The following is a 26,261-nucleotide window of genomic DNA, read 5'->3' as shown; positions in this document are numbered from 1 at the left end:
AGGGCCTGTATTCAAATCCTGCCTCTGATGCTTGATACCTTTGTGACCTTGGGTAAGTCACTCCTCATCTGTAAAATGAGAGAGTTGGACCTTGTGTCCAACCTTCAGGGCCCCTTCCAGATCTAGTTTTATGATTCTATGATTTGCTCATGGTCACCAAGCTAGCAAGTGTCAGAGCTAAGATTCAAACCTCAGGCTTTTGAATATAAGATTAGTGCCGTTTTCATTTTACCAAGCTCCAGCCTAATGATTCTTAAAAAAAAGAAACACCTGGGAAATTGGCCTAGGGCTGGGGTATCACAAGATAAAATAAGCCCCAACCCCTAGGTCCTCCAACCTGATACTGACAATGCAGAGGGCCGACCTTTACCTCTGAACCCACTGGCTCCTCCTCTTCCTTACCTGGCTAGATTAAGTTCCTTAGAGAAGAGAGTCCAATCAAAACATTGGGAATTGCTTTCTGATATCAACCTTCTATCCTTATTTCAGTGCCAGACTCACTCCTTCTTATTTGGGCATCATTAGTGGGCAATCCAAAGAGAGTTGCCTGGAGGAGGTCAGGAGAGACTTTCTGGGTAACCAAATAGGAGAGCTGGTGCTTGATATCCTGGGGTCCCCTTTCCCATCAAAAGCAGGTTAAGGAGAAAAAGCTTATTTGGGTTTGGGATCAGAATGCTATTGGACACTACCTCATTTGCCCACTGATATACACACTTATCTGTATATGCTATTACTATCCTTATTTGCCTGGGGCCAGGCTGGAACCCAGGTGTCCCGTCTCTCCAACAGTCTCTTGGGCATGATGGGTGTGTAAGATCTGAGTGATGAAGAAAAGGTCTGCACAAGAAGTATTGACTGTAGTTAGATTTGCTTGCCACATCTGGAGCACATCTGCATCCTGATCCATGGAGAGGAGGGAGGGGGGAATGGCAGAGGATTAGATGGCTGGGGGTTGCTCATACATTTCCCCCCCACATCTGGTTTCCTGTTACAGAAGGTGGGGAGGGTAGGAGGAAAGAGATGGGGGAGATTATGGCCCCACCCCCCCAAAGGAGATGCGGTTGCCATGGTGACAAGAGGACCAGAGGGGCGGAGATGAGGATGCTGTGAGGGGCGGGGGTGTGGCAAGAACTGAAACGGAGGGAGATGGGAACATCCCGATTGCAAGGGGGAGGGAGGCTCGGAATTCCCAAGCTCCAGGTAAGTGTCGTGGGGGCGAAAGTAAGGAGACAGATGGTATACTGAGGAGGTGGGGGCCGTGTTATTGTCTGGCACTGCTTCCTGTCTGAGGAAGAGATAGACTGAGGGGCGGGGGCAAGCTATTGTGTGGAGACCCCAGCTCTCTCAGTGTCATTGCATTGGAAAGGATTGGGGGGTGGGGGAGAGGGCAGAAGGCTGGAAAAGATCATTAGGAAGAGAGGGGGTAGGGGTTAGGGGGACACTGGAAGGGAAGGAAAGATGAGAGGCACTATGGAAGAAGGGAGGGGCTGAGAATATTAGGAGAGGGGTAGGGGCCAGGGGTTCTGAGGACATGGAGGAGTGAGGAGGGAGTGTGAGGTTATTTAAACCACAAGGAAAATCAAAGCTGCAAAAAGAGACGCATCCAACAGAAAGGAGATCCTTTGGGACTTCCTGGATTCCCTGAGAGTGGAAGGCCCCCTCCCCCTTCCCAGGTCAGATGGAAAGGGACCTACCGGGTGGATGGGTGGAACAAGAACCAGCATGGATTTTTCCATTTTCAAATCCTCAGAAAAGCCCAGATCATTCATTGCTTTCTCCCCCTTGGAAGAGAAGATACCCTCCCACCTTGCTTCTAATAGAGTTCAGGAACTTATCCATCCCAAGATTTAGGCTTCAGAGGGAGCGTGTGGGTGGTAGTGATTAACACAGGGATGCTAGGGATGCCTGGGTCCCCACTCCCACCTTGGTCTCCATTCGAAGGCCATAAAGCATAGACAGGAAGGGGTTAATGTTTGATGTGGTCTGGGAACTAAGGGGGAGGAGCCCTTAATGGAAAACCCAAGCCTTTCTAAGGCTTTCTACTTTAGAGTTTCCCAGGGCCTTTTGGAGGTCATTATGGTCAGTCCCCTGCTTCTGGGTTGCACTGTCCGAAGGCTCAATCTCTGGTTTCTAAGTGAGGAGGAATTCCAAATCAGCTCCTCCCTTTTCCATTCACACAGTGGAGGAAAGCCTTTGGGAGGGACTAGATTGAGTGGCATAGGTAAGGGGGAGGGAGGAAGGTACTTTCCATCCCCCTGGGGCTGGATTTAGGGAGAGAGCAAGAAGCAGTTCACTGTAAAGGCTCTAGGAGGGTAGTGATAATGGACTTTCTCTTCTGAGGTTTCCATTTCCCCTACAGCAGGACAGAGGGAGGGAAAGGAGCATCCAGCTTCTGGAATTTCCCTCAGCATACCCTGCTCCCCACCTACCCCCAGGGTGAACCTCCAACAGGAGTTGCCTGGAAGACACACATACCTGTGTCTGTGGGAGTTGGGAAGCGGGGAGGGCCCTATTGCCTGAGTCTTGGGGGTACTGGGGATTAAGATGCCTGAGGTAACTAAGGGCCAGAATGCCTCTCTAGCTTTCACCCTCCACAATTGTTCTTCCTTCCCTCATTCTTCCACAGGACTGGGCCAGAGGACCCCACATGACAGAATTTCATAGGTGGAAGGGACCTCAAAGGTCATCTATTCCAACCTTGGCAGGAATCCCCCAGACATACAGACACACACACCCTGTTCCTTTTAGATAGTAATCTAACCTTTGCTTGAAGAGCTCTAGCGGTAGAGGTGGGGGAAACCCACTACCTCCCACTTCACTTTTGGACGGCTCTACTTGTTGGAGAGTTTTTCCTTATATCAGGCCTAAATCTGCCTTTCTGACATTACTACTTATTGTTCCTAGTCCTGTCCTCTGAAACCCAGCAGAGCATATTCAATCTCTCTTCCACCATCAGGCCCTTCCAATATTTGAAGATAACCATCATGTTCCTTCTGGTTTAAACACCTGCAGTTGATCCTCATATGTCATGGTGTCCAGGCCCCTTACCATTCTGGGTACAGAGGAACCCATCTCAGGTGTCCTAGGTTCTGCTGAGGGTGGAGCCCCGTCTTATCAGAACCCCTCCCAGCTGACCCAGATGCATGAGTATCTCTTCAGATGGGATTAGAGGTAAAGGGCAGGCACCTAAATCAGAAATGGGATGGGGTGGAGGCTGGGATAGGCTGGGTATTTATTGAAAGTCACCCAGTTTCGGGGCAGCTAGATGGTGCAGTGGATAGAGCACTGGCCTTGGATTCAGGAGGACCTGAGTTCAAATCCGACCTCAGACACTTAACACTTACTAGCTGTGTGACCCTGGGCAAGTCACTTAACCCCAATTGCCTCACCAAAAAAAAAAAAAAGAAAGTTACTCAGTTTCCCTCAAGTCCATGGATGACAGGGGAGGAAGGGTTGATGCAGTCCTCTCTCCCAGGGAGCCAGGCATCTGATGGTAGGGGAGATGGGATGCCTTGTTGAAAACTATAACTTTCAATAAGATATCACATATACAGTGCTTTGCAAACCTTAAAGCACTCTATAAATGCTTATTATTATTATTATTATTATTATTATTTCTAACCTGGACAGTAATTGCTGGGAAGAGGGACTACCTGGGGCCTTGCCACAGCCCCTCAGATGTATGGGAGGATAGAAAGGAGGATTTAGATGCAAAGACTGCAAGAAAAAGAGCATAAGACAGGGAAAGGAAGTAGGCTTTGGATGCAGTTTCTTCATGAGCTGGGATGGACTGATTTTACTGGATCTATGGAGGGCATAGAACAGGAGAGGCTGATGCTATAGGAAAAAGCAAACAGGAAAGCAAACAAACAAACGATAATCCAGGAAGAATGGATAGCAAAGAGATCCATTACTCTGAAGGATGAATCTCCTGTTGGAAAGATTTAGCTGACCCCTGCTAAATTGTTGTAGTTGCGGGTTTTTTTTTAACATCATTTTACAGATGAGAAGACTGAGGTGTAGACAGGGGAAGTGACTAATTTTCTGATTCCCCCAACTAGTAGTAACAGAACTGAGACTAGAATCGGTCTCCCTCAAGTCTCTTGCTCCTATATAGCCTCCACAGAACTATTCAAGGAACTTTCCATAAGTGGAGATAATAGTAATAAATACTATGCACTGTGCTAAGCTCTGGGGATAAAAAGAAAAAGTGACTATCCCCACCTCTGAGGAGCTCAAAATCTAAAGGAGGAGACAACTTGCATACAACTATGTACAAACAAGTTATTATATACAAGCTAAATGGAAGTAACCAGTAGTGGAAAGGCACTAGACTGAAGAGGTCTTGGAAGAGGCCTCTGGTAGTAGGTGGGATTTTGGTTGAGACTTGAAGGAGGCCAGGGAAGCCAGAAAGCAGAGGTAAGGAGGGAGGAGCATTCCCATCATGGGGGAGGGGGGGAGCCATCAGAGTGGGCAGATGGAATGATTTGCTCCAGGAATATGACCATATATGACCATCCATTACTTAATAAACTCCAGTGACTTCCTCCTAGGATAAAATAGAAACCAAAATCAACTTCTCTGTTGGGCTTTTCAAGCCAAACTGAGACTAATATTATCAAAGGAGAAAGTCATTTTGAAGCACTGAGCACAAGTCCCTGGGACTTAACCAAAACCTGTTCCTTCCTTCCCCCTCTCTCCTTCACACCATAGCCCTAACCTAGCTTTCTAATCTCTCACTCCATGCACACACACACATATGTGTATACATGTACAAAACACATGTAGGTACATATACTTATATACATGCCCACAATACACATATATGCATGCATGTATGTGTGTGTATATGTGCATGGATGGATTGATGGATATAGCTCAGCACTGTATGTAAAATCTCCCATTCCTGAATTCTATGGTCCATTCAAACTGGCCTTCTCTCTGTACTTCCCACATAGCACTCCATCTCCTATCTCCACTTTGCTCTAGCCATCCCTTGAGACTTCCAACTTACCTTGGAATTCTTTATTTCCTTCAAGACCCGGATCAAGCACCCTCCCTCATCTTCCCTGATTCTCCAACTGCTGGTGCTCTCCCCCTCAAACCACCTTGCCCTTATTTCATATTTATGCTGTAGAAATTTAGTTTGTATATCATCCATCTCCCCTAATAGAATAGGCTCCTTGAGATCAGGGACAATTTTTTTATCTTTGTATTGCCAGTGTCTAGCATAGTACTTGGCACATAATAGGCACCTAATAAATGCCTTTTGATCGATTGATAGGTTGATTGATGGAAGACAAATTTTTTGACTCCCCCTCCAGGGCTCCTTCTCCCAGAGTACCCTGACTTATGGGGCACAGAGGCAGGAGGCTGAGTACAATAAGCCCTGACCCCCATGCCTCCCATTCCTAGGAGGCTGCAATCAGGACCCAGGAATCTTGTCCCTTAGCGCCAGGAATGAGGTGGGTCATGGGATCTCTAAGCACCCTTAACTGGCAGCCCTGGTATCATCTCCTCCCCAGGGCTAGTGGAGGTTGGAGCTGACCTTGTCTGGGTGAACAGGAAGCTTGATTAATGGGCTGCTGGGCCCCTGATGGAGGGATGCCTTGTTAACTTGGCTTTTATGAGTTTCTCCTTGGAGCTAGGAGTGAGGAGAAGAAGGAAGAGGATCCAGGGAACTGGAGCCCCAAGAAAAATTGGCTGAAGAGGGTGGGTAGAATAGTATCCTGTCACAGAAGAGGGCATGAGGAGACAATTCTGTTGGGGGGGGGAGCAAATGAGAGGGGTGGATGCTGTAGGGCCCTAAGCATGATCCTTTCTACTCATATTATTCATTATTTTATTCTGCAGGGCAATGAGGGTTAAGTGACTTGTCCAGGGTCACACAGCTCATAAGTGTCAAGTGTCTGAGGCCAGATTTGAACTCAGGTCCTCCTGAATCCAAAGCCGGTGTTTTATACATTGCGCCTCCTAGCTGCCCCCATTTTATTTTATTTTTGATGGTCAGGGCTGGGATTTATGCAGGAAGAATGAAAATCAGACCTCTGGAGGGCCTTCCAGGAGTCAGGGATGAGAGGGAAGACTCCAGGTTGTGGTTAGATGAATTTGGGGAAATCAGAGGGTGTATTGTTTCCCATCCTGGGAGATCTTGGGTAAGAAAAGATATAGGGAGGAAGGGAAGGAGAGTAACTGCATGAATTAACAGCAGGAGGATGGCTGATATGACCCTAGAGGGCTGAGGGTAGGGGTTTTATTTTGTTTTGCTTTTTTACCTTTTGGTACTTAACTTTAGTTTTCTGGATGGCTGTAGATGAAGAAGGGGCGGGTCCCTTGGGAAGAAGGGGGAGTTTACCTTTCTCTCCTCCCAATCTCCCAACTTCCGGGTATGGATTGAGATCTGTAGCAACTTGAGAGGCGGAAATTCTGGTTTGTTTGACTCACCCGCCCCAGGACTCCCTGCTTTGAAATTGGCATTTTCCTGGACACCATGGGCACCTGGATTACTGCCCTCTTGACTCGGCCAGATTGAGCCTTCCCTCCCACTGCCCCACTGGGGCATCGACCCCCTCCCAACCCTCCCCACTCCCCACTCCCCACTCCCCTCCTAACTCCACCTGTTCTTGGATAATCCTCCCAGCTGGGAGCCAGGACGTCTGGGTTCTTGTTGGGGGGCAGCTGAGCACTGCATCTCAAGGGTATGTGAGAGTGGGAAGGGCTGGGGGTTGGGTTGGATGGGAAGGACTTAGGTGGGGAAGGGGAGGAGGGAGAAGAAGTTGGTAGGGTGAAGGATAATATGAAGACAGGGAACCATAGAAACATCAAGACATAGGGACATAGAGAAAGGAGATACAGAGACGTAGGGTGGCATGAAGAGGGAAATAAAGGCTAGGGAGAGAGGGCAGCCCAAAGACGGACACAGAGAAACAGCAGTCCCCACACTCAGTTAGACGGACTAATAATGTGACACCCTCACATTCTGCTCCCTGAAGGGGTGGGGGAGAGGTGTGAGGCAAAAAGGACTTACTGATTTGCATTTAGCTGGAATTGAGGTCGGGGAACTGTTCCATCAGGTGGGGCAATTCAATTCAATTTAATTTAATTTGCTAGGGGGTGGGCAAAGGGGGAGAGAGAAGCTCAGGGCTGGAGGTTGGAGTTCAAACGGATTCAGGCAAAGGAAGAGCTGTGCCCAAGGGTCACGTGTAGGCTGGGGGGAGGCTAATGGAGACAGAGGACTGTTGAGGGGGGGGGGGAATGGATGGAGGAGAAGGGAAACCTTAGCCATCCAGGACCTGAGTGGATGTGGGCCTTCTCGGCCACTCACTGGCTCAGTGTCTGACTCTAGAAGCTCTGAAAAAAAAAAAAAAAAGATGAGGGAAGGTGTCTTGGTCCCTGAGATTCTGAAGAAAGATCCTGAGGAGGCTGGGTACTGTTAGTCTACCCCTCTATGGAGAGGGGAAGGGGAGGGGAGGACCCTGCAGCAGGAGGGAGATCGGTTAGACTTTTGAAAGGGTAAGGTTTGAATGTGAAGGTGGAGGGGCATCGAGGGTGGCAGAGGAGACCCAGAGGAGATGAGAGCATTTACCACCAAGGGCAGAGTTGGGGACCCACCCAAATTTTAGTGAGAGGGATAGAAATTTCCTCTACTCTGAATCTTTCCGGACCATCCCCCCACCCTTAACTTACCAGTTACTACTTCTTTCTGCCTGGGCTGTGTCTCTTTGAGCTGGGGGAGGGAAGATAGGGGGTGGAGTGAAGGGGGTGGGGAGGGTTCCTCAATTAGAATATATATGTGTCTTCCTCTGTCTTTCTACAGAGCCTCCAAGTGACATTGGGAGCCACCATGGTGCATTCAGCCCCCCGCCTGGACTCCAGGATCTCCTTCCTTCTCCTGTTCCCCACCATGCTACTGCTGCTGTTCCCAGGAGGTTTGGGGCAGGGTCCAGTACCCAGGGTCAAATATGCTGCAGGTGAGAAGGTCCTTAAGGGCAGGGCAGGGCAGGGGGAGACGCAGAGGCAGAGGAAGAGGAAGAGGAAGAGGAAAGAGAGGAGGAAGAAAAGGCAAGATTGAGTTAAAGGAAGACATGAGAGTGAGAAGGGCATAGGAGCAGGCAGAGAGGGGAGGAAGATACAGAAAGATTAACATGGACAGGGACAGAGAAGTGGAAGACAGCAGCTGAGAAAAAGACAGGAAGAGGGAGGTGAAGAGTCTCAAAGGAGAGGGAAGAAGGAGGGGGACAGAGGTGGGAACAAGGAGAGAAATGGGAAAGCAATAGGAGGGAGCTAGGGAAACATGGTAGAAAGACACAGAGAGATGGGAGAGACAGGGAAATGGGGGAGAAACAAAAACATGAGGGTGACAGAGACACAAAGCTGGGGGAGAGTGAGATTGGAAGGGAGATAAAGAAAGACAGAGAGACACAGGAAAGTTACAGAGGGTAGAGGCAGAGAGATGGAAGAGAGAAAGGGAAAAGGGAGAGAGAATGAGATGGGAGAGGTAGCAAAGATCCATCAGTCAATCACCAAGCAATATTAAATGTGCCAGGCAATAGACTATGAAATGGAGATACCAAAATAAAAGTAAAATAAGCTCTCTCCTCAAGGGATTTATAATCCAGACAGATAACATGTATATACATAAACACATCTGTACATATATTGCATATACATGTTACACACATATAAGAAGACCAGTCTGAAATGAAACTGGACATATAGAGCCTTAGGCACCAAAGGGTTGCATTGGGACTTCTTCATTCTAGAGGTTATAAGAAGCTATTAGAGTTTACAGAATAGGGGAGTGATATGGGCAGATCTGTAGTTTGGGGAAATCACTTTGATAGCTATGAGGAGGGTGTACTAGAGTATGTAAAGACCTAAGGTAGGGAGGCTATTGCAGTAGTCCAGGCAAGAGGTGATGAGGGCCTTAACTAGGGTGGGGGCCTGGGGTGGAGAAAGGGGAACAGATGTGTAAAGTGTCGTGAAGACAAAAACAAGATTTGGTTACTGTGGGGTGACAAAAGCGAAACAGATAAGAGAAAGATAATAAAAGAACAGAAAAAAAAGAAATGGGATCTAAGTGATAAACACTAAGTGATAGTGATTAAGGAAGACAGAAAAAAGATGGAAAGATGAGAGTGTACAGAGAGAAAAGGCAGGAGACATTTATACACAAAGTTATAGAAAAGAGGGAAAGAAATGTCTATAGAGACTGAGATAGAGTAACATTGTAGGAAATAGAGAAGAGAGACACGCTAGAGCAGGAGGGGAAAGACATGGATAGTGAAAACTCATTTGGGAGAGGATTGAGTTAGGGAAGGTTTGAGAAGAGTATAAATTAAGGAGATGGCCTGTGCTCCTCTCTCAGCTCCCCAGGGTCACAGGTTTCCCTTTACTCCCTACCCTGAAGGGATAGCACAGAAATCCTTGGGAATCTGCTGGCACAGAACAAGAAACATTCATTAAGCATCTATTATGTGTCACTCTGCTAAGTACCTGAGATACAAAAAGAGGTAAAAGATAGTCCCTGCTCTCAAGGAGTTTACAATCTAATAGGGAAGACAACAAGCAAAAAAATATGTACAAACTATACATGGGATAAATGAGAAATAATTAACAGAAGGGGGGCAGCTAGGTGGCACAGTGAATAAAGCACTGGCCCTGGATTCAGGAGGACCTGAGTTCAAATCCAGCCTCAGACACTTGACACTTACTAGCTGTGTGACCCTGGGCAAGTCACTTAACCCTCATTGCCCCACAAAAAACAAAAACAAAAACAAAACCCAATAATAGAAGAAGGCATTAGAACTAAGAGGGCTGGGGAAAAGTTTCCAATAAAAGATGAAATTTTAATTGGGATTTAAAGGAAGCCTGGAGGCCGAGATGAGGAGAGAGAATTCCAGGAATGGAGGGTAGGCAGTGAAGATGGCCTGATTTGGGGGATGGAGTGTCTTGCTCAAGGAACAACTAGGAGGCCAGTGTCACCAAATCCAAGAGTATGTAATGAGGAAGAAGATTGAAGAATACTGGAATGGTGGGTGGGGGCTCAATTATGAAAGGCTTTGGTTTTGTACTTGATCCTGGAGATGATAGAGAGCCACTGGAGTTTGCTGAGTAGCAGAGTGACGTGGTTGGACCTTTCCTTTAAACAAATGGAAGATACTTTTTTCTGAGAACTAGTGACCTTTTGGGGGGTGGGGCAGGGCAATGAGGGTTAAGCGACTTGCCCAGGGTCACACATCTAGTGTCAAGTGTCTGAGGCAGGATTTGAACTCGGGTCCTCCTGAATCCAGAGCCGGTGCTTTATCTACTGTACCACCTAGCTGCCCTGCACCTTCACTTTAAGAAGATTAAATTGACATCTGTGTAGAAAATGGACTGGAGTGAGGACAGCCTTGTGGCAGGGTGAACAATCAATAAGCTATTCCAGTGGTCCAGGTGTGAGGAAATAAGAGCCTGTACCAGGGTGATGGCAGTGACAGAAGAGAGATGGAGGTATATTTGAGGGATGTTACTAAGTTAAAAATGACAGACTTCAGCAATAGATTGGATGTGGCAGGTGAGAGATAATGAGGAGTTGAAGATGACACCTAGGTTGTAAGCCTGAGAAACAGGGAGGTTGATGTTGCCCTCTATAGTAACAGGAAAGAAGGAGATGGGGAGGGTTTGTTGTTGTTGTTGTTGTTTAATCATTTCAGTCCGAATTTTCATGACCCCATTTGGGCTTTTGTTGGCAAAGATACTGGAGTGCTTTGGCCGTTTCCTTCTCCAGCTCATTTTACAGATGAGGAGATGGAGGCAAACAGGGTGAAGTGACTTGCCCAGGGTCACACAGCTGCTAAGTGTCTGAGGCCAGATCTGAACCCAGGAAGATGAGTCTTCCTGTCTTTAGGCCCAGCACTCTATCCACTGTGCCACCTGGCTGCCATCTAACAGGGAGGGTCTAATGGGGGAAGATAATGAGTTTAATTTTGGACATATTGAATGTAAGATGTCTACTAGACATACAGTTCAAGATGACTGAAAGGTAACTGGAGATGTGAAACTGGAAGTCAGGAGAGAGGTTAGGGCAGGATGGATAGATAGGAAAATTGTTAGCATTGAGATGATAATTAAAACCATGAAAGCTGATGAGATCACCAAGTGAAGTTATATAGAGGAAAAAGAGAAGAGGACCTGGGACAGAAACCTGAGTGACATCTGCAGTTAGATGATTTGATCTGGAGGAGGATCTAGAAAAAGTGGTCAAACAGGTGGGAGGAAAACCAGGAGATAGTTGGTGACCTCCAAACCTAGAGAGAATGGAGGAAGAGAGAGTGATCAACAGTGTCAAAGGCTGGAGGGACACTGAGGAGAAGGAGGCTTGAGAAAAGGCCATTGGATTTGACAGTTAAGAAATCACTATCGGGCAGGTGGGTGGCGCAGTGGATAGAGCACCGGCCCTGGATTCAGGAAGACCTGAGTTCAAATCCGGTCTCAGACACTTAACACTTACTAGCTGTGTGACCCTGGGCAAGTCACTTAACCCCCATTGCCTCACTAAAAAAAAAAAAAAATCACTATTCCATAGCACATATTCATATCTAAGGCTATGAAGCAGCAGAATACATTGGAAAGAGTGCTGGATTTGTAGTCAAAAGACTTGGGTGCAAATTCTACGTGTCATTTACTACCTGTAGGAGCTGGGTAAGTCCCTTAACCTGTCTTAGCTTTTGTGTAAAACAAGGGAGTTGGACCAGTTGACCTCCAAAGTCCCTTCCAACTCCAGGTGTATGAACCTATGATTATACCTGGAGATAGAAAACACAGTAAACCAGGGGCAGCTAGGTGGCACAGTGGATAAAGCACCGGCCCTGGATTCAGGAGTTCCTGAGTTCAAATCCAGACTCAGACACTTGACACTTACTGGCTGTGTGACCCTGGGCAAGTCACTTAACCCCCATTGCCCCGCAAAAAATAAAAAAAATAATAAAATAAAAAGAAAACACAGTAAACCTGGCACAAGGGTCACAATGACACAGCCTGGCCATAGAGGGAGATTCTGGCCACCCTGCCCATTGCCTGGAGGCCCATGGTTGCCTAGGCTCTTATCTATAACTCAGGAAGGATGCACTTCCTGTTGTCAAGAAAAGGCTGGGCTAGGATTTCTCCTCAAGGCATCTAGAACTGTTCATCTTTCTCCTTTGGGATTAGTTAGGGTGTGGGCTGAGGCTGAAGTTGAAGAGGTAAAAGGGACACAAATCTACGTGTTCATATCTGTCTTTTTTTGTTGTTTGGGCGTTTTTTGGTGTGGTTTTGGGGTTTTTTGCTGGGCAATTGGGGTTAAGTGACTTGCCCAGGGTCACACAGCTAGTTAAGTGTTAAGTGTCTGAGGTCACATTTGAACTCGGGTCCTCCTGAATCCAGGGCCCGTGCTCTATCCACTGCACCACCTAGCTGCCCCCATATCTATCTTAACACTAGGCCCAGGCCAACTTCTGGAGTGTATTGTCTCCATCTTCCTTGCCACTACTGCTGCACTTCCCCACTTTGGGGGATCTCTTCGGAAACCTTCTTATGCCCCTCAACATATCCTCCACGCCCTAGGCTATCCCCTGACCACCTGGAACATCTAGCCTTCATCCTACCCCATGTTGCCCACAACTTCCCATTGAAATTTTTTTGTTAATATAGTTTGTCTTAATACACCAAACACAACCCCAATGTCTTGCTTGCTTTATTTGTTTCAAACTTAGCATAGTACCTGGTACATAATAAAGGCTGTCTGTCTGTCTCTACTGTGTGTCTCTACAGTGGAATTTTCCAACCCTACAAAGTCCCTAAAAACAGTTAAATAAAATACCATGAATGAAGGACTGTGACTGATAGTACTTAAAATCTTACTCTTTAGCAGTTTTCTGTTTGTGAACAGAAAGAATAGATAGATGGGTGTTTTATAAGGTACTACCAAAGATGCCCAATGTTTCTGACACTGGGCGCTATCTGAGGCAGGATTTAAATGGCCATCTTCCTGGTTCCAAGTTGCAAACTTGACCCCCTCCTCCAACTAGCTACCTCAGGATCATATTAGCCTCACTACCCTGGGCATGGCAGTTAACCCCCTCCAATTTTAGTTTCCCACAAAATGGGAGCAATAATAGCATTACCTCATAGAGTTGTTCTGAGGACCAAGTGAAATTTTATGTGTGTGTGTGTGTGTGTATGTACATACATATATCTCACACAGTAAACATTAACTACGAGTATTAATTATTCTTATTATCTGAGTTTTGCTGCCATCTAAAGCTATTTCCTTTTGTAATAGTGGTAATAATGTATTGTTCTCTTGATTTTGCCTTGTTCACTCTCCAGCATTTCATTTGGAGCTTATTCTTTCCCACTCTTGGGATTACTCATTTGCACTAATAAGAGAGTGTTGGAGGAAAGCCTCCTATCCCTTCCATGCACCTGAGTGCATGCATGAGCTCGCTCGAGCGAACACACACACACACACACACACACACACACACACACACACACACACACACACACACACACACACACACACTCTCTCTCTTTCCCAAAACAGAGGCTAAGGAATGGTGGAAAGCTTGAGTCAGGTAGGAGGGAAAGGAAGCTCCTGGGGGGGGGGTATCATTGGGAGGGGACACTGCATGGTGCTGCTTAAATATCACACCGAGTAGGCAGCCACCTACGGGTGTTTCTGTTCTCATCTGTGTGTCTGCTTGTTGATGATCCTGTCTGGGGTTATTTCTGCACTTGTTGGTGTGTCTATGCTCCATCTTCTAGTTGTTTGTTCATCTGCAAAGGCCTTCGTGTCTATCTGTGAAACCATCTCTCTTTCTTTTAAAATTTTAATTTCTTATTTATTTTTTTTAACATCCTTTTCTTTTTAAATTTTGGACTTCAAATTCTCTCCCCCTCCTCTTACGCTTTCCTCCACTCCCTGAGAAGGCAAGCATGTAAAATCATGCAAAACCTATTTCCATATTAGCCATATATTTTTTTTTAAAGTGAGAGAATTAGACCTCAGTTTGTACTCTCAGGAGGTGGACAGCATTTTATTTTTCCATCAGGAGTCCTTTGGAATTGTCTTGAATCGTTGTATTGATCATAGTAGCCAAGTCTTTCTCGGTTGTTCATCATTACGACATGGTTACTGTGCTCAATGATGTGAGAACATCTCTTAACACGACTTCCTTCCTCCTAGCTTCCTCTTTGGTTTGGGACATTGGTGTACTCAGCTCCAACCCCCACCACCACCTTGACATGCACCTCTCACCTGGTGTCTCTTTCTTCATATGCTGAATGTGCAGTGGAAAAAATACTAGTGTGGGGGATGGTAGACCTGCCTTCTGGTTCAGGCTTTACAATTAATTACCTGCAGGGGCAGCTACATGGTGCAGTGATAGAGCACCGGCCCTGGAGTCAGGAGGACCTGAGTGGCCTCAGACACTTAACACTTACTGTGTGACCCTGGGCAAGTCACTTAACCCCAATTGCCTCACAAAAAACAAAAACAAAACAAGAACAAAACCAAAAAACAATTAATTGCCTGCATGACTTTGGACAAGTCCTATCTTTTCTGTGACCCTCATTTCCTTCATTTATAAGATAAGGGCATTGGCTTTGACAGGTTTGATTTTAAGGGCCTTTCTCCCTCTAACATTCTGTTTCTCCTTTTGTCTGTGTGCCTGCCCCTCCTCTCCTGTCCCCCTCCTTCAAGCTCTGTACTCTCCAGCCCCAGGGCTGTGATTACTCTGCCTTCTGGATGCCCAGCCCTCCAACACAGCTGGTTCTTCACACAAAGCAGGCATGGCTGCCAGCAGGATGGGGCAGAAGGAGGGGGATACTGCTGCCAGAGCCTGGGCAGTGATGGCACACACTGCCAATCCCTTCCCTGTTCTCCATCCTCTTGCTCCTCTGCTGCTTCCTAGCTGGGTCCTCCCCTTGCCCAGCTCTCCAACGACCAAACCAAGCTCTGACCTCTCCTCTCTTCACCCTCACCCTCTTTCAGGTGATAGGCATCGTTCTGTGAGCCTCTTTAGCAAGAAGGGTCTTCAGGATTTTGATGAACTGCTTCTAAGTGAGGATGGGGCCACTCTGTACGTGGGTGCTCGGGACTCCATCCTGGCCTTGAACATTGGCAAACCAGGCATCCCAGGCCTTCAGAGTATGGTGAGTGCCAGACTGAGAAGGAGGGGGACTGCTAGAAAGGGACACAGACTGATGGCCCCTGGGTGGGCTGTTTGGGTTGTTCACTTGTAACTAATTATTTAATGTTCATGAATAATATAACTAATTAATGAAATAATTAGAATGAGCATGTAGGATAATGAATGTTATAATAATTATAATTATGTTAAAATTTTGGTAAAAAAGAGCATCGATTTCACCTATTGATAGACTAATATTATATAATCACTATATTCAGGAGCTCCAAGGCTTGATGGAAAGAATAGTAGATGTAGAAAATGAGGAAATCAGACTACAAAAGTCCCTTTTAGCTCTAAATCCTGTAAACATTTGCAATCACAACACCACTTATAGTAGAAGTGTTTGAAGAACCATTATAACTATTAATATTAAAATTAAGAGAGGTCAATGATTTACATTAATGTTGCTAATAGGCATGCTAATTAAAATTGTAACAGCAGTTTTCACTGAAGGGAGTTCCTTACAAATTACTTTCACTTGATGGGCAGTCCATATAAGGGGAAGATGGGGGGGGGGGGAGAAACGGTAACGTTAGGGTCCAATGATTAATGAGCTTCCTTTTGGACACCCCTCCCCCGACCTTCTTCCTTCTTTCCAGATTCCTTGGGAAGCCAGTCCCAAGAAAAAAAGAGATTGTGTCTTTAAGAAAAAGAGCAATGAGGTAAGAGGAAGTGAGGGGATAGAGCTCTGGAAGGTGAAATCTGGAGCTTTGGGGGCTGAGACCTGTTTAATAAATGTTTGTAAAGCTGAATTGGTCTCTGGCTATCCCCAGGCTGGGACATCAACGGATGGGCACCTATTTGCATGCCAGTTTGGGTGTTACAGTTGTGCCATTGATAGCCTCTAATCCAATCCAATTCAACCAAGATGTTTATGCACAGTACTATGCTAGGAGCTGGGAATACTACAATAAAATACCGTGCCTGTCCCCAAGAAGTTTATATTCTACAGGGGGCATAGAATATGCACACAGACAAGTAAGTTTATTGGGGGGGAGAGAGAAGGGGAGAGAGAGAGAGAGAGAAGGGGAGGGAGAGAGAGAGAGAGAAGGGGAGGGGAAGAGAAGGGGGGAGAGAACGAACATACTGACAATTGGAAAGATGAGAAAAGGCTTCATGTAAAGGGTGACCCCTGAACAGAGCCTAGAAGGAAGCCAGGCTTTGGAGGTGAAGAAAGAATGCATTCCAGGAATGGAAGTTTTGCTTTGCCAAGACACAAGGAGTTGGAGGAGGAATGCTGAGTTCAGAGAACTGTAACTATGCCAGCTTGGCAAATAGAGCATTTGGGAAAGGAAAGTGACATGAAACGAGTCTTAAAAGGTAAAATAGGAGCCAGACTAGAAGGAAGGTTGGAAAATCAGAAGAAAACAGTGTCAGGGAAGCCAAGAGAGGAGAGAGTATCCAATAGGACAGGACAGTCAACACTCAGAATTTGAAGAGGCAACAAGTCAGATGGGGATTGACTCCTCTCCTGTCCTCTTTGTGTCTCTCCACCTTCTATTCCTACCCCACTTGTTCCTGTCTTTCTCAGTGTCTTCTCCAGTCCCTGCCGGTCTCCCCTGTGTCCCCTCAGTCTTCTCCTTTCTCTCCTAGCTCCTGCCATTGTTCTTCAGCTGCCTTTTTTGGGGAGACAATTTGCCCAGGGTCACACAGCTATTAAGTGTCTCAAGTCAGAATTGGGTCCTCCTGACTCCAGGGCTGGTTCTCTATTCACTGTGCCACCTAGATGCCCTTCTTCCTCAGTTTCTGATATAAAATTTTTATTTTTATTTATTTGTTTAAAGTTTTGAGTTCCAAAGCAACCATTATAGGTTATGCATGTGCAATTATGTAAAACATTACCATATTAGTCATTTTACATAAAAAGACTCAAGTAAAAAAAAAGAGAGAGCAAAATAGCATGCTTCAGTCTGTGTTCATCAATATCGGGGGAGCAGCTAGGTGGCACAGTGAATAAAGCACAGGCCCTTGGATTCAGGAGGACCTGAGTTCAAATCCAGACTCAGATACTTGACACTTACTAGCTGTGTGACCCTGGGCAAGTCACTTAACCCCAACTGCCTCACCAAAAAAAAAAAAAATCTAGTCAATCAATATCAGTTTTTTCTCTGGAGGTGGATAGTATGTTTCATCATTAGTCCTTTGGGATTGTCTTGGACCTTCTCCCTCAGTTTCTAACCCTGTCCTCCAGTGCCCCCCAAGTCCCTGCCCTTCTCCTCCCAGTGCTCGACATTGGGCCAACCTTGGGCCCTGTTCTTGGAGGGACTCATGTATCTGGGCAGATATCATCAGGAAAATATTGCCTCCCCTTGTCCTCCAGACTGAATGCTTCAACTTCATCAGAGTCCTAGTGGCTGTCAATGCCTCTCAGCTCTATGCCTGTGGAACCTTTGCCTTCAGCCCAGCCTGTACCTACATAGTGAGTCTCGGGCCTCCTGGCTTTCCCTTCTTACCCAGCCACAACCCCTTTTCTATCCCCTTACAGACACGGGGCTGGAGGGCATCCTCAACTCATAATCTTCTGCTTTTCTTCTCAGAGGGCTGTTATGGGGTGAATAACCTAGCATCCAGGCTTACCTCCCCACCTCCCCCCCCCAAAAAAAACCACACAAACAAACAAAAAAACAACCTTCCTCACTCTCTGTATTTCTTTCCCAAACATGGAATGTTGACATACTAGACTCTCAAATCCTGACCCCCGGAGCCCTATGATTTAACCACCCCTTCTCCCTCCTCTCCCATGCAACTTATTTCCCAGACTTGTGACTCCATCAACCTGGTCTCCAGCCTTTCCTTTCCACTCTCCCTCTGCCCCCAATCCAGGAGCTGCAGGACTTTTCCCCAGTCCCTATCCCAGAAGAGAGGATCCTGGATGGCAAAGGACAGAGCCCCTTTGACCCTGCCCACAAGCACACAGCAGTTCTGGTGGGTAAGTGTCAAGTTCCCCTTTCTCCTACCTAGTTTCTTTCCTAGGATCTTCAGCCTTGGGGGTCTCCAGTTTGGAGGTTTGGAAGAATGGCTGCAAAAAGAAGAAAGGAAGCTAGAAGTCCTTTCTTACATGTTCCTCATCTCAGCTTTTGATATTTAGAAAGGAGGGGCAAGGGGACAGCTAGGTGGCACAGTGGATAGAGCACCGGCCCTGGAGTCAGGAGTACCTGAGTTCAAATCCTGCCTAAGACACTTAATACTTACTAGCTGTGTGACCCTGGGCAAGTCACTTAACCCAATTGCCTCACTAAAAAAAAAAAAAATAGAAAGGAGGGGCAAGAGAAGATCCCAGAGGGAATGTGGAGAAAACGTGGGTGTGATGAGGGTAAAAGGAGACATGGTAAGAGACCAGTGAGACAAGAGGGAGAAACACAAGCTGTGTGTGTCGAGGAAGGAAAGTCAAACAGAACAATGAAGGAGGGTGGTTGGAAACAAAGCTGGAAAGTTATGATTGGTCTAGATCACATTGGGTCTCAGTTGTGCATGACTGGAAAACCACTGAAGGATTTTGAGCTGTAGAGTAATATGATAAGAGAATTTTAAGTTGCTCTGACTTCTTTAAGTGGTCAGGTTGGATTGGAGAAGAATCACTGGGTCTCAGGAAGCAGCAGTGGATAGAGCTGGAGTCAGAAAAGCCTGAGTTCGAATCCTACCTCTAATTCTTAATTAGTTGTGTGAGCATGGGCAAGGAAATTAACCTCTCTGAGTTTGAGTTTCCACATCCATAAAATGGGGATAATAATACTTGCTGTATGGGGCAGCTAGGTGGCGCAGTGGATAAAGCACTGGTCCTGGATTCAGGAGGACCTGAGTTCAAATGTGACCTCAGACACTTGACACTTACTAGCTGTGTGACCCTGGGCAAATCACTTAACCCTCATTGCCCCGCCCCCCCCCCAAAAAAAAAGAAAAGAAAAGAAAACTTGCAGTATGTATTTCATAGGGTTGTTTGTGAAATTGAGTTAGTATCATGTAGAGTTCCTTACAAATTTTAAATCACCAGATAAATGTCAGATATATTATTAGGCTTTTTAAAGCTGGTAGAAATCTTAGAGATCATTTAGTTCAAATTCTTCATTTTACAGAAAAGGAAAATAAGGTCAGAAAAATGAAATGACTTTCCCACAGTCCCAGTGTGAGCCCAGGTCTTCTCTCAATCCATGGACTAGAGGGGAGGAAGGAAGGGAAGAAGGGAGTTAGGCTGAGGAATGGTCAAGGAGACCAAAGGAAGAAAAAAGGCCAGTTCCCCAGGCCCTCCCCAACCTACCTAAGGGGAACCTTGCCAAAGCCTGATCACTCTGTTTCCTCCTACTCTTGCCTCAGATGGGATGCTCTACACTGGTACCATGAACAACTTCCTGGGTAATGAGCCCATCCTGATGCGAACCTTGGGAACCCAGCCTGTCCTCAAGACTGATGCTTTTCTTCAGTGGCTCCAGTGTAAGGACCCCTGAGTAGTGTGGCCCTTGGTGGCCTCAAACCTCAGCACAGGTCCCAGAACTTTGAGTGGGATGTAACCGTAGCATCCTAGGGCCTGGACTAGACAGGGGAAATGGACACCCAGGCAACCTAGCTTCTGGGGTCCTTAGCTTCATGGGCTTTCACTGTGAGGAGGGACCTAGGCCTCTGGGCTCCCAGACCCTAATCCCATCTCCTCTTCCCCCTTGAAGCGGATGCCTCCTTTGTGGCCTCCATCCCCTCTACCCAGGTCGTTTACTTCTTCTTTGAGGAAACAGCCAAAGAGTTTGACTTCTTCGAGAGACTCACCATCTCCCGAGTAGCACGAGTCTGTAAGGTCAGAGGGGACCTTTGGGATAGGATGGAGGAGCTGGAAATGGAGGGGCCAATGGGTCAAGCTGACCGGAGGGGATGGACCCTAAAGCATGAGAAAGAAGGGGGTCCTGATGTCTGCCTCTGCTCTCCAGAATGATGTTGGTGGAGAGAAGCTACTGCAGAAGAAGTGGACGACATTCCTAAAAGCTCAACTGCTTTGTGCCCAGCCTGGCCAGCTGCCCTTCAATGTGATCCGCCATGCAGTCCTCATGCCTGCTGACCCCCCTGCCTCTTCCAGAGTCTATGCAGTCTTCACATCCCAGTGGTGAGGAAGAGGCTCAGGAGCTCAAGGGTGGAGAAGGGGGGGAAGTCTGGTAACTGAGAATCCTGGGGCATCTGAATGGATCTGGTGTCCAGGAGAGCTGGTCATTGAGGGGTCAGGAGCTCAAATTATCTGGGTTTTTAAATTTTAAAGATAGTGTTCCAAAAAAAAAAAAAAAGATAGTGTTCCAACAGCCCCGTATGGAGAGCAGCTGGAAATCTGGTTAACCATAAGATGGTCTGTAAGAGATCTGTGATCTGGTTCGAAGGGACAAAGAAATCTAGCTTCCATCATCCCCTCTCTGCTCCTGAGATTTTTCTGAAACCTGGGTTCTGCCACTATGCCAGTCTCACTACACCTCCCATTCAGCAGCTCAGTCCTGGGTGGAGCAAGCAAGAAGAGCAGGTGTGGGAAACACCTCCACCCATCTGTGCCCGCCACCTGCCTCTGGGCCTGAGCCCCAATTAATCCTCATTAAGGATAATGGCACTTCAGGTCACATGCTGGGCAAAGATCCTGCCCTAGGCTGGGTGGCCATCATCACAGAGGGGATCTCTAAGTGCTGAGCACCACCCTTCCTGCAGAAGGGAGGGCAGCCAGCCTGCAGAGGCCTATGCCAGTCCCTGTGTGTGTCTTCAGGCAGGTTGGAGAGACTAACAGCTCAGCGGTCTGTGAGTTCTCTCTCTCAGACATTGAGAAGGTCTTCGAGGGGAAATACAAGGAGATGAACAAAGAAAGCTCTCGATGGAATACATATAGTGGCCCTGTGAGCAGCCCCCGGCCTGGCAGTGTGAGTTGCACCTCTAAACACTACACAACCTGGCAAGCTCCACTTTCCAGGCCTGATAAGAACGGGCCAACCCGTCTCTCTGTGCACACCCAGAATGTGGCCCGCCAACCCTTACTGTTTGTGTCGGCAGCTCCAAAGGGAGGTAGGGGAAAGCAAGGACATGGAGGAAGACCTGACCCAGGATCCTGGATGAGGGGAAAGGGGAAAGGGGACAAAGGTCCTGCCTTTGAAGGGACTGCCAAAGGAGTCAGTGTTTTGTCTCCAAGATACCAATGTCTTGGGGCCCAACCCCACAATGAGGAGTTCCAACTAGGAGGGGTAGAAGCTGATATCTATAGTGCTTTAAGATAAAATAATGATAATAATAATAAATGACTAGCATTTATATAAAACTTTATGGTTTCCTCACAATATCCCTGGGAGGTAGGTGCTATTACTATCCTCATTTTACAGATGAGGAAACTGAGGCAGACAGAGGTTAAGTGATTTGCCCAGGGTCACACAGCTAGTAAGTATCTAATGCAAGAACTCGGGCCTGCCTGACTCCAAGTAGAATACCCTTCTCCCCTGTGCCACCTATGCTGCTGAGATTTACAAAGTACAGTTATTATTATCACCTTATGCCCTTCTATCTGGGGTTAAAGGCAATATGGAGAGAGGACCCCAAAGGAAGACAGTGGGACAGGAATTGGGTGGGCATAAGTGCTCTATTTAACCGGAATCCTTGACCTTGCTTCAGTGTTCAGTGGGTCCATCCTCTGACAAGGCCCTGACCTTCGTGAAGGAACATTTCCTGATGGATGAGAAGGTGGTGGGGAAGCCCCTGTTGGTGAAACTGGATGTGGAGTACACTAAGTTGGCTGTGGAGACAGCCAGAGATGTCGGTGGAAAAAGCTACTTGGTCATGTACTTGGGCACCAGTAAGTGCTTAGAGATCCCCCTCAGAGAAACTTGAATAAGGGCCGTCTATTGCTAGACAAAAGGGAGCTATGATGTGGGAAACCATAGATGTCTTCTAGACATCCATTTCTATAGCATTTGGGGATATATAAAGTGTATTTCTTACAACAATCCGATGAGATAAGCAGCATAAATTTAATTATCTGTGTTTTAGATGAAGAAACAAGTTTAGAAAGGGAAAGTGACTTGCTCAAAGTCACCTACTAGGTGGTGCAGTAGGTACGGCACTGGGCTTGGAATGAGGCTCTTCTTGAGTTCAAATCTGGCCCCAGAAACTTCCTAGCTGTGGGACCCTGGGCAAGTCACTTGACCTTTTTTGCTTCAACTTCCTCATCTGTAAAATGAGCTAGAGGAAAAATGGCAGACCACTCCAGTGTCTTTGCCAAGAAAACCCCAAAATGGGGTCACCGTCAGACACGTTTAAAAAAATGACTGAACAACGACAAAAGAGGTGGAAAATGTCAAAGGACAAATTCAAACACAGGTCTCTGGACTTTAAGTACCTGGCTCCTTCCACTATGCCATGCCTCTATACCTTTCAGAGGTGAGGGAAACCAAGAAGGAAGGGATGGGTCGCTAGGGCCCAGAGAAGAGAAGACGGGGGAATTTTTAAGAAGGATTCTCTGAAATCCATCTTGTAGAATCTTAGAGTTACAAGGAATCTGAGAGGTGATCTAGTAGAAGGATGCAAGTTAGACTTCAGAAAGAGGAAAAAACCCACCAACTTTCTTGATAGCTGGAAAAGGGAAGCCTAGGAAAGGAGTTATCTCACATGGGAAAAAAAAAAGCCCTAGTCTTTCTGTGTCTCCTACTAGACACGGGATCTCTCCACAAGGCTGTGGTAAGTGAGGACAGGGATACACATCTGGTGGAGGAGATCCAGCTGTTCCAGGAACCTGAGCCCATCCGAAACCTACTACTGGAACCTGCCCAGGTGGGACGGGATGCAAGCCCTGCCTTAAGTGGGGAAGGAGAGGGAGGGAACTTTGCTAGCCATTGATGGGATTGCCTATGTGTGGGTCTCTTCTGGGGAAAGGGATACTTGGGCTGGGCTTGGGATTTCTGTGCTCAGGGTGACATGTCTTTCTATGCCTCCTTCACCCAGGGAGCATTATTTGTGGGCTACTCTGGGGGGCTTCTGAGGGTCCCCCGAGCCAACTGCAGTGTCTATGGGAGCTGTATAGACTGTATCCTTGCCAGGGACCCCCACTGTGCCTGGGACCCTGTTCAAAGAAGCTGCCGTGTCTTTTTCAACACCTCCACAGACTTGTAAGTGTCATTGCTTGGAGCTCTACTCTTGCTCTAGGGATGGCAGAATAGAAATGATGCTTTCCAATGCCTCCCCACCCTGGTTGTCTTATACCAAACCCTCCTAGGTCTGTTTTGAGGGGATCTCATTTGAAGTTTCCTCTAATTGCAATATATAGATTCACATTCTGGCTTGTCTCCCAGCCTGCTCTCTCTTTCTCCCCCATCACAGTTGCTTTGAGGCACCCCATCTTTGCTATCTTTCTACTCTTGGAGGTAACAGGCTCTCCACTCAACCAGCTATATGGACAGTTTTAGGATCTTTGACCCCACCCCACCCCTACTCCTTCCCACAATAGGCTTTCTAGAGCCCCACCTGCTCCTTTAGCAGTTTCTGGTTTCCACCCTTTCCTCTCCCCATCCTAACCTCCAACAACCTATTCTCTTTGCCTTCTCTCTCCAGAACTTCCTGGAAACAGGATGTAGATCGAGGGAACCCAGCATGGGCCTGTGTCAATGGGCCCATGGGCAGAAGCCACCGACCCAAGAGTCCACCCCAGCTCAGTGAGTATGGAATGGGACTAGGAAGAGAGAGGGTATGGTGTTAGGATGGTGGTACAGAGGTTGAGGGATAATCCATCCTTTCCCCTGCCAGGACTGTTGTTCACTAAAACTCTACCTGTCCAATTTACCTGGTTATTTTGGGCCCCAGGCATTTGGAGGCAGGAATTAAACAGTCTAGCAGGAGATAGAAGCAGGTTCTGTAGAAGGAGAGAGTGAAGGTATTTGGCCCAAGAATAAGTTGAAGCCAGAATTGCATTTGGAGTTGAGGTAAGGAACTGCCTAGAACCCTGTTCCTTTCTATTTGACAATTTCAAGTGCTCCCTTCTTTATTTGTCAGTCCTGTTCTGCCTCTCCATTGTAAGAAAGAAAAGAAAATAAGGGAACCCAGGGTTATCCCTTTTCCAAATACCAGAGAGTGACATGGGTTAAAGTCTTTCTTTCCACCTCCTTACATATCTTTCCCCTTCTCTCTCCACATAGTTAAAGAAGTGCTGGCTCCCCTTCACTCCATCTTGGAACTCCCCTGTCCCCAAACCTCTGCCCTGGCTACCTACCACTGGACTCACAGAGCAACCCCCATTCAGACTTCTTCCTCAGCAGTCTACAATGGTTCCCTCATGCTCCTACTGCGGGAGGAAGTCAGAGGCCTCTACCAGTGCTGGGCAACTGAGAGTGGTTTCACCCATCCTGTTGTTTCCTACTGGATACAAAGCCAGGAGAATCCCTTGCCCCTGGATCCAGAATTGGAAGGGATTCCCAGAGAACAAGTGGACACTCCTTTGACTGTTGGGAGACTCAGCCCCCTAGCCACTCCTAGGTCATACTGGTCCCACTTCATCATTGTCACTGTCCTCTTGGTTTTAGTGCTCTCAGGAGCCCTAATTGGCCTCGCATTTTCTCCACTGAGGGCACTCCAAGCACAGAGAAAAGTTCAGGGGCTGTGGTACCTTGCCTCCTGGGGAAAAGGGCCCCATTGAGTGGAGAGCCCCCTCTCCAGCCTACCAAGGACACGAGGACCCTGAACAGAGGGGGTGTGGATGCTGACAACAACCAGCTGGGGACTGAAGTGGCATAGACCCTACAACAGCACATATGAGATGATGAAAGATTGTAATGGATACTATGGTATGGCAAAGGTTATCCTTGGTAAAGATCACCTGATCCTACCATAGGAAATTGTTGGGGTGACCCTACAACAACAAATGGGAAGGGATGGTCACCTTCCTCTTACCAAGAGGAGCTCGTCCTCCTTCTGCCACTCTGAGCCACTCTACAGAAATAACGAGGAGCACACCCAGCAGCTTAATACCACCCCTAGGACATGACCCATCTTGCAAGGACACGCCAGCCCTAGGCACCTTCCTCTGACCAAGAGCATAGGGTGGAACCTCTCTTTTCAGGAGACTGCTCAGAGTCCTGAGTCAGTTTGGCAGTTACAAACCATTCCAAGAGGCCCTCCAGAAAGAGACCATGCTTGGAAATCCTCTTGTAATAATATTCCCAAGTGATACAGTCATTGACCCTGGCTGGAACCCAATCATAAGCTGTGCTGAGATCAGACCATGGCCTTCTTCATCCCAGTGTTCTCATGAATGACCTTTGGGTGTTCTCTCCCAAGGTTTCACCTCTCCTGATGCAATGGGGAACAATTTCCAATTCCCCTTCCCCTCCCCATAGAATTATGGGGAGTGGGGTAATCTGAGCCTTGCACATATCTGGCCAACTTTGGCCTCTTTCAACTTGCTCTGCCCTTCTCCACCCTACAGTCTCCATACAGATGCATCCTCCCTCCTCTACTCTCCCCCTTTGTTTTTGTCTTTGGAAAAGTGTATGTCTTGCCACAGTTTATTTTTTATTAAAAAGACAAAACTTAAATGTGGCTACTTTCTTCTTGAAGGCGCAGTGGAGAAGTTGGGATAAATTTAGGTAGGGTGCACAAGCTAAGTTTTACATTTTGAACCCCATGGCTGGCCATTTCAACATACCTTTTCTGACCCTGTACACTGCCTCAATCTCTTGACTTTTTCCTTCAACAATGCCCAACCTAAAGTTACCACCACCATCTGCTTTCTAGGTTACTACTATGGACAGAGAAGTGTGAACTCATTTGTTACACATTCATGCTATCTAGTAACTGCTTTGCATTCCTTTTATTCATCCCTTTTCCACTCCTTAGCAAATCCCCTATGATGGTTTGGTTACACCCATTTCTACATTCTCTTCCCTCTCAGAATATTACCTGATTTATAGAAATGACTGAAGCCATGAGTTATTGATGTCTTTAAGTCAACAAGCATTTTTTTTTTGGTGGGCAAAGAGGGTTAAATGATTTGCCCAGGGTCACACAGCTAGTAAGTATCAAGTGTCAGAGACCAGACCTGAACTCAGGTCCTCCTGACTC

The 26,261-nt window shown here is 47.0% G+C and overlaps 1 protein-coding gene across 1 annotated transcript; it reads left to right on the top strand.

Moving 5' to 3' along the window:
- Nucleotides 1–1,118: 1,118 nt before the first annotated feature.
- On the top strand, nucleotides 1,119–25,724 carry SEMA4A (semaphorin 4A). Its single transcript, XM_043964483.1, is given in 17 exon segments — nucleotides 1,119–1,200; nucleotides 7,817–7,970; nucleotides 15,017–15,177; nucleotides 15,815–15,877; nucleotides 17,536–17,634; nucleotides 18,039–18,144; nucleotides 19,527–19,643; nucleotides 19,874–19,998; nucleotides 20,129–20,301; nucleotides 20,938–21,088; nucleotides 21,828–22,008; nucleotides 22,864–22,982; nucleotides 23,154–23,317; nucleotides 23,760–23,860; nucleotides 24,341–24,795; nucleotides 24,797–24,826; nucleotides 24,828–25,724. Coding segments are annotated over 17 exon segments (2,361 nt in total). The 5' UTR covers nucleotides 1,119–1,146; the 3' UTR covers nucleotides 24,936–25,724.
- Nucleotides 25,725–26,261: the final 537 nt, after the last annotated feature.

Source organism: Dromiciops gliroides, chromosome 4, assembly GCF_019393635.1.
Source record: "Dromiciops gliroides isolate mDroGli1 chromosome 4, mDroGli1.pri, whole genome shotgun sequence".
Lineage (NCBI taxonomy): Eukaryota > Metazoa > Chordata > Mammalia > Microbiotheria > Microbiotheriidae > Dromiciops > Dromiciops gliroides.
Note: the sequence above shows the minus strand (reverse complement) of the source record. Positions and strands in the feature narration are given on the sequence as shown.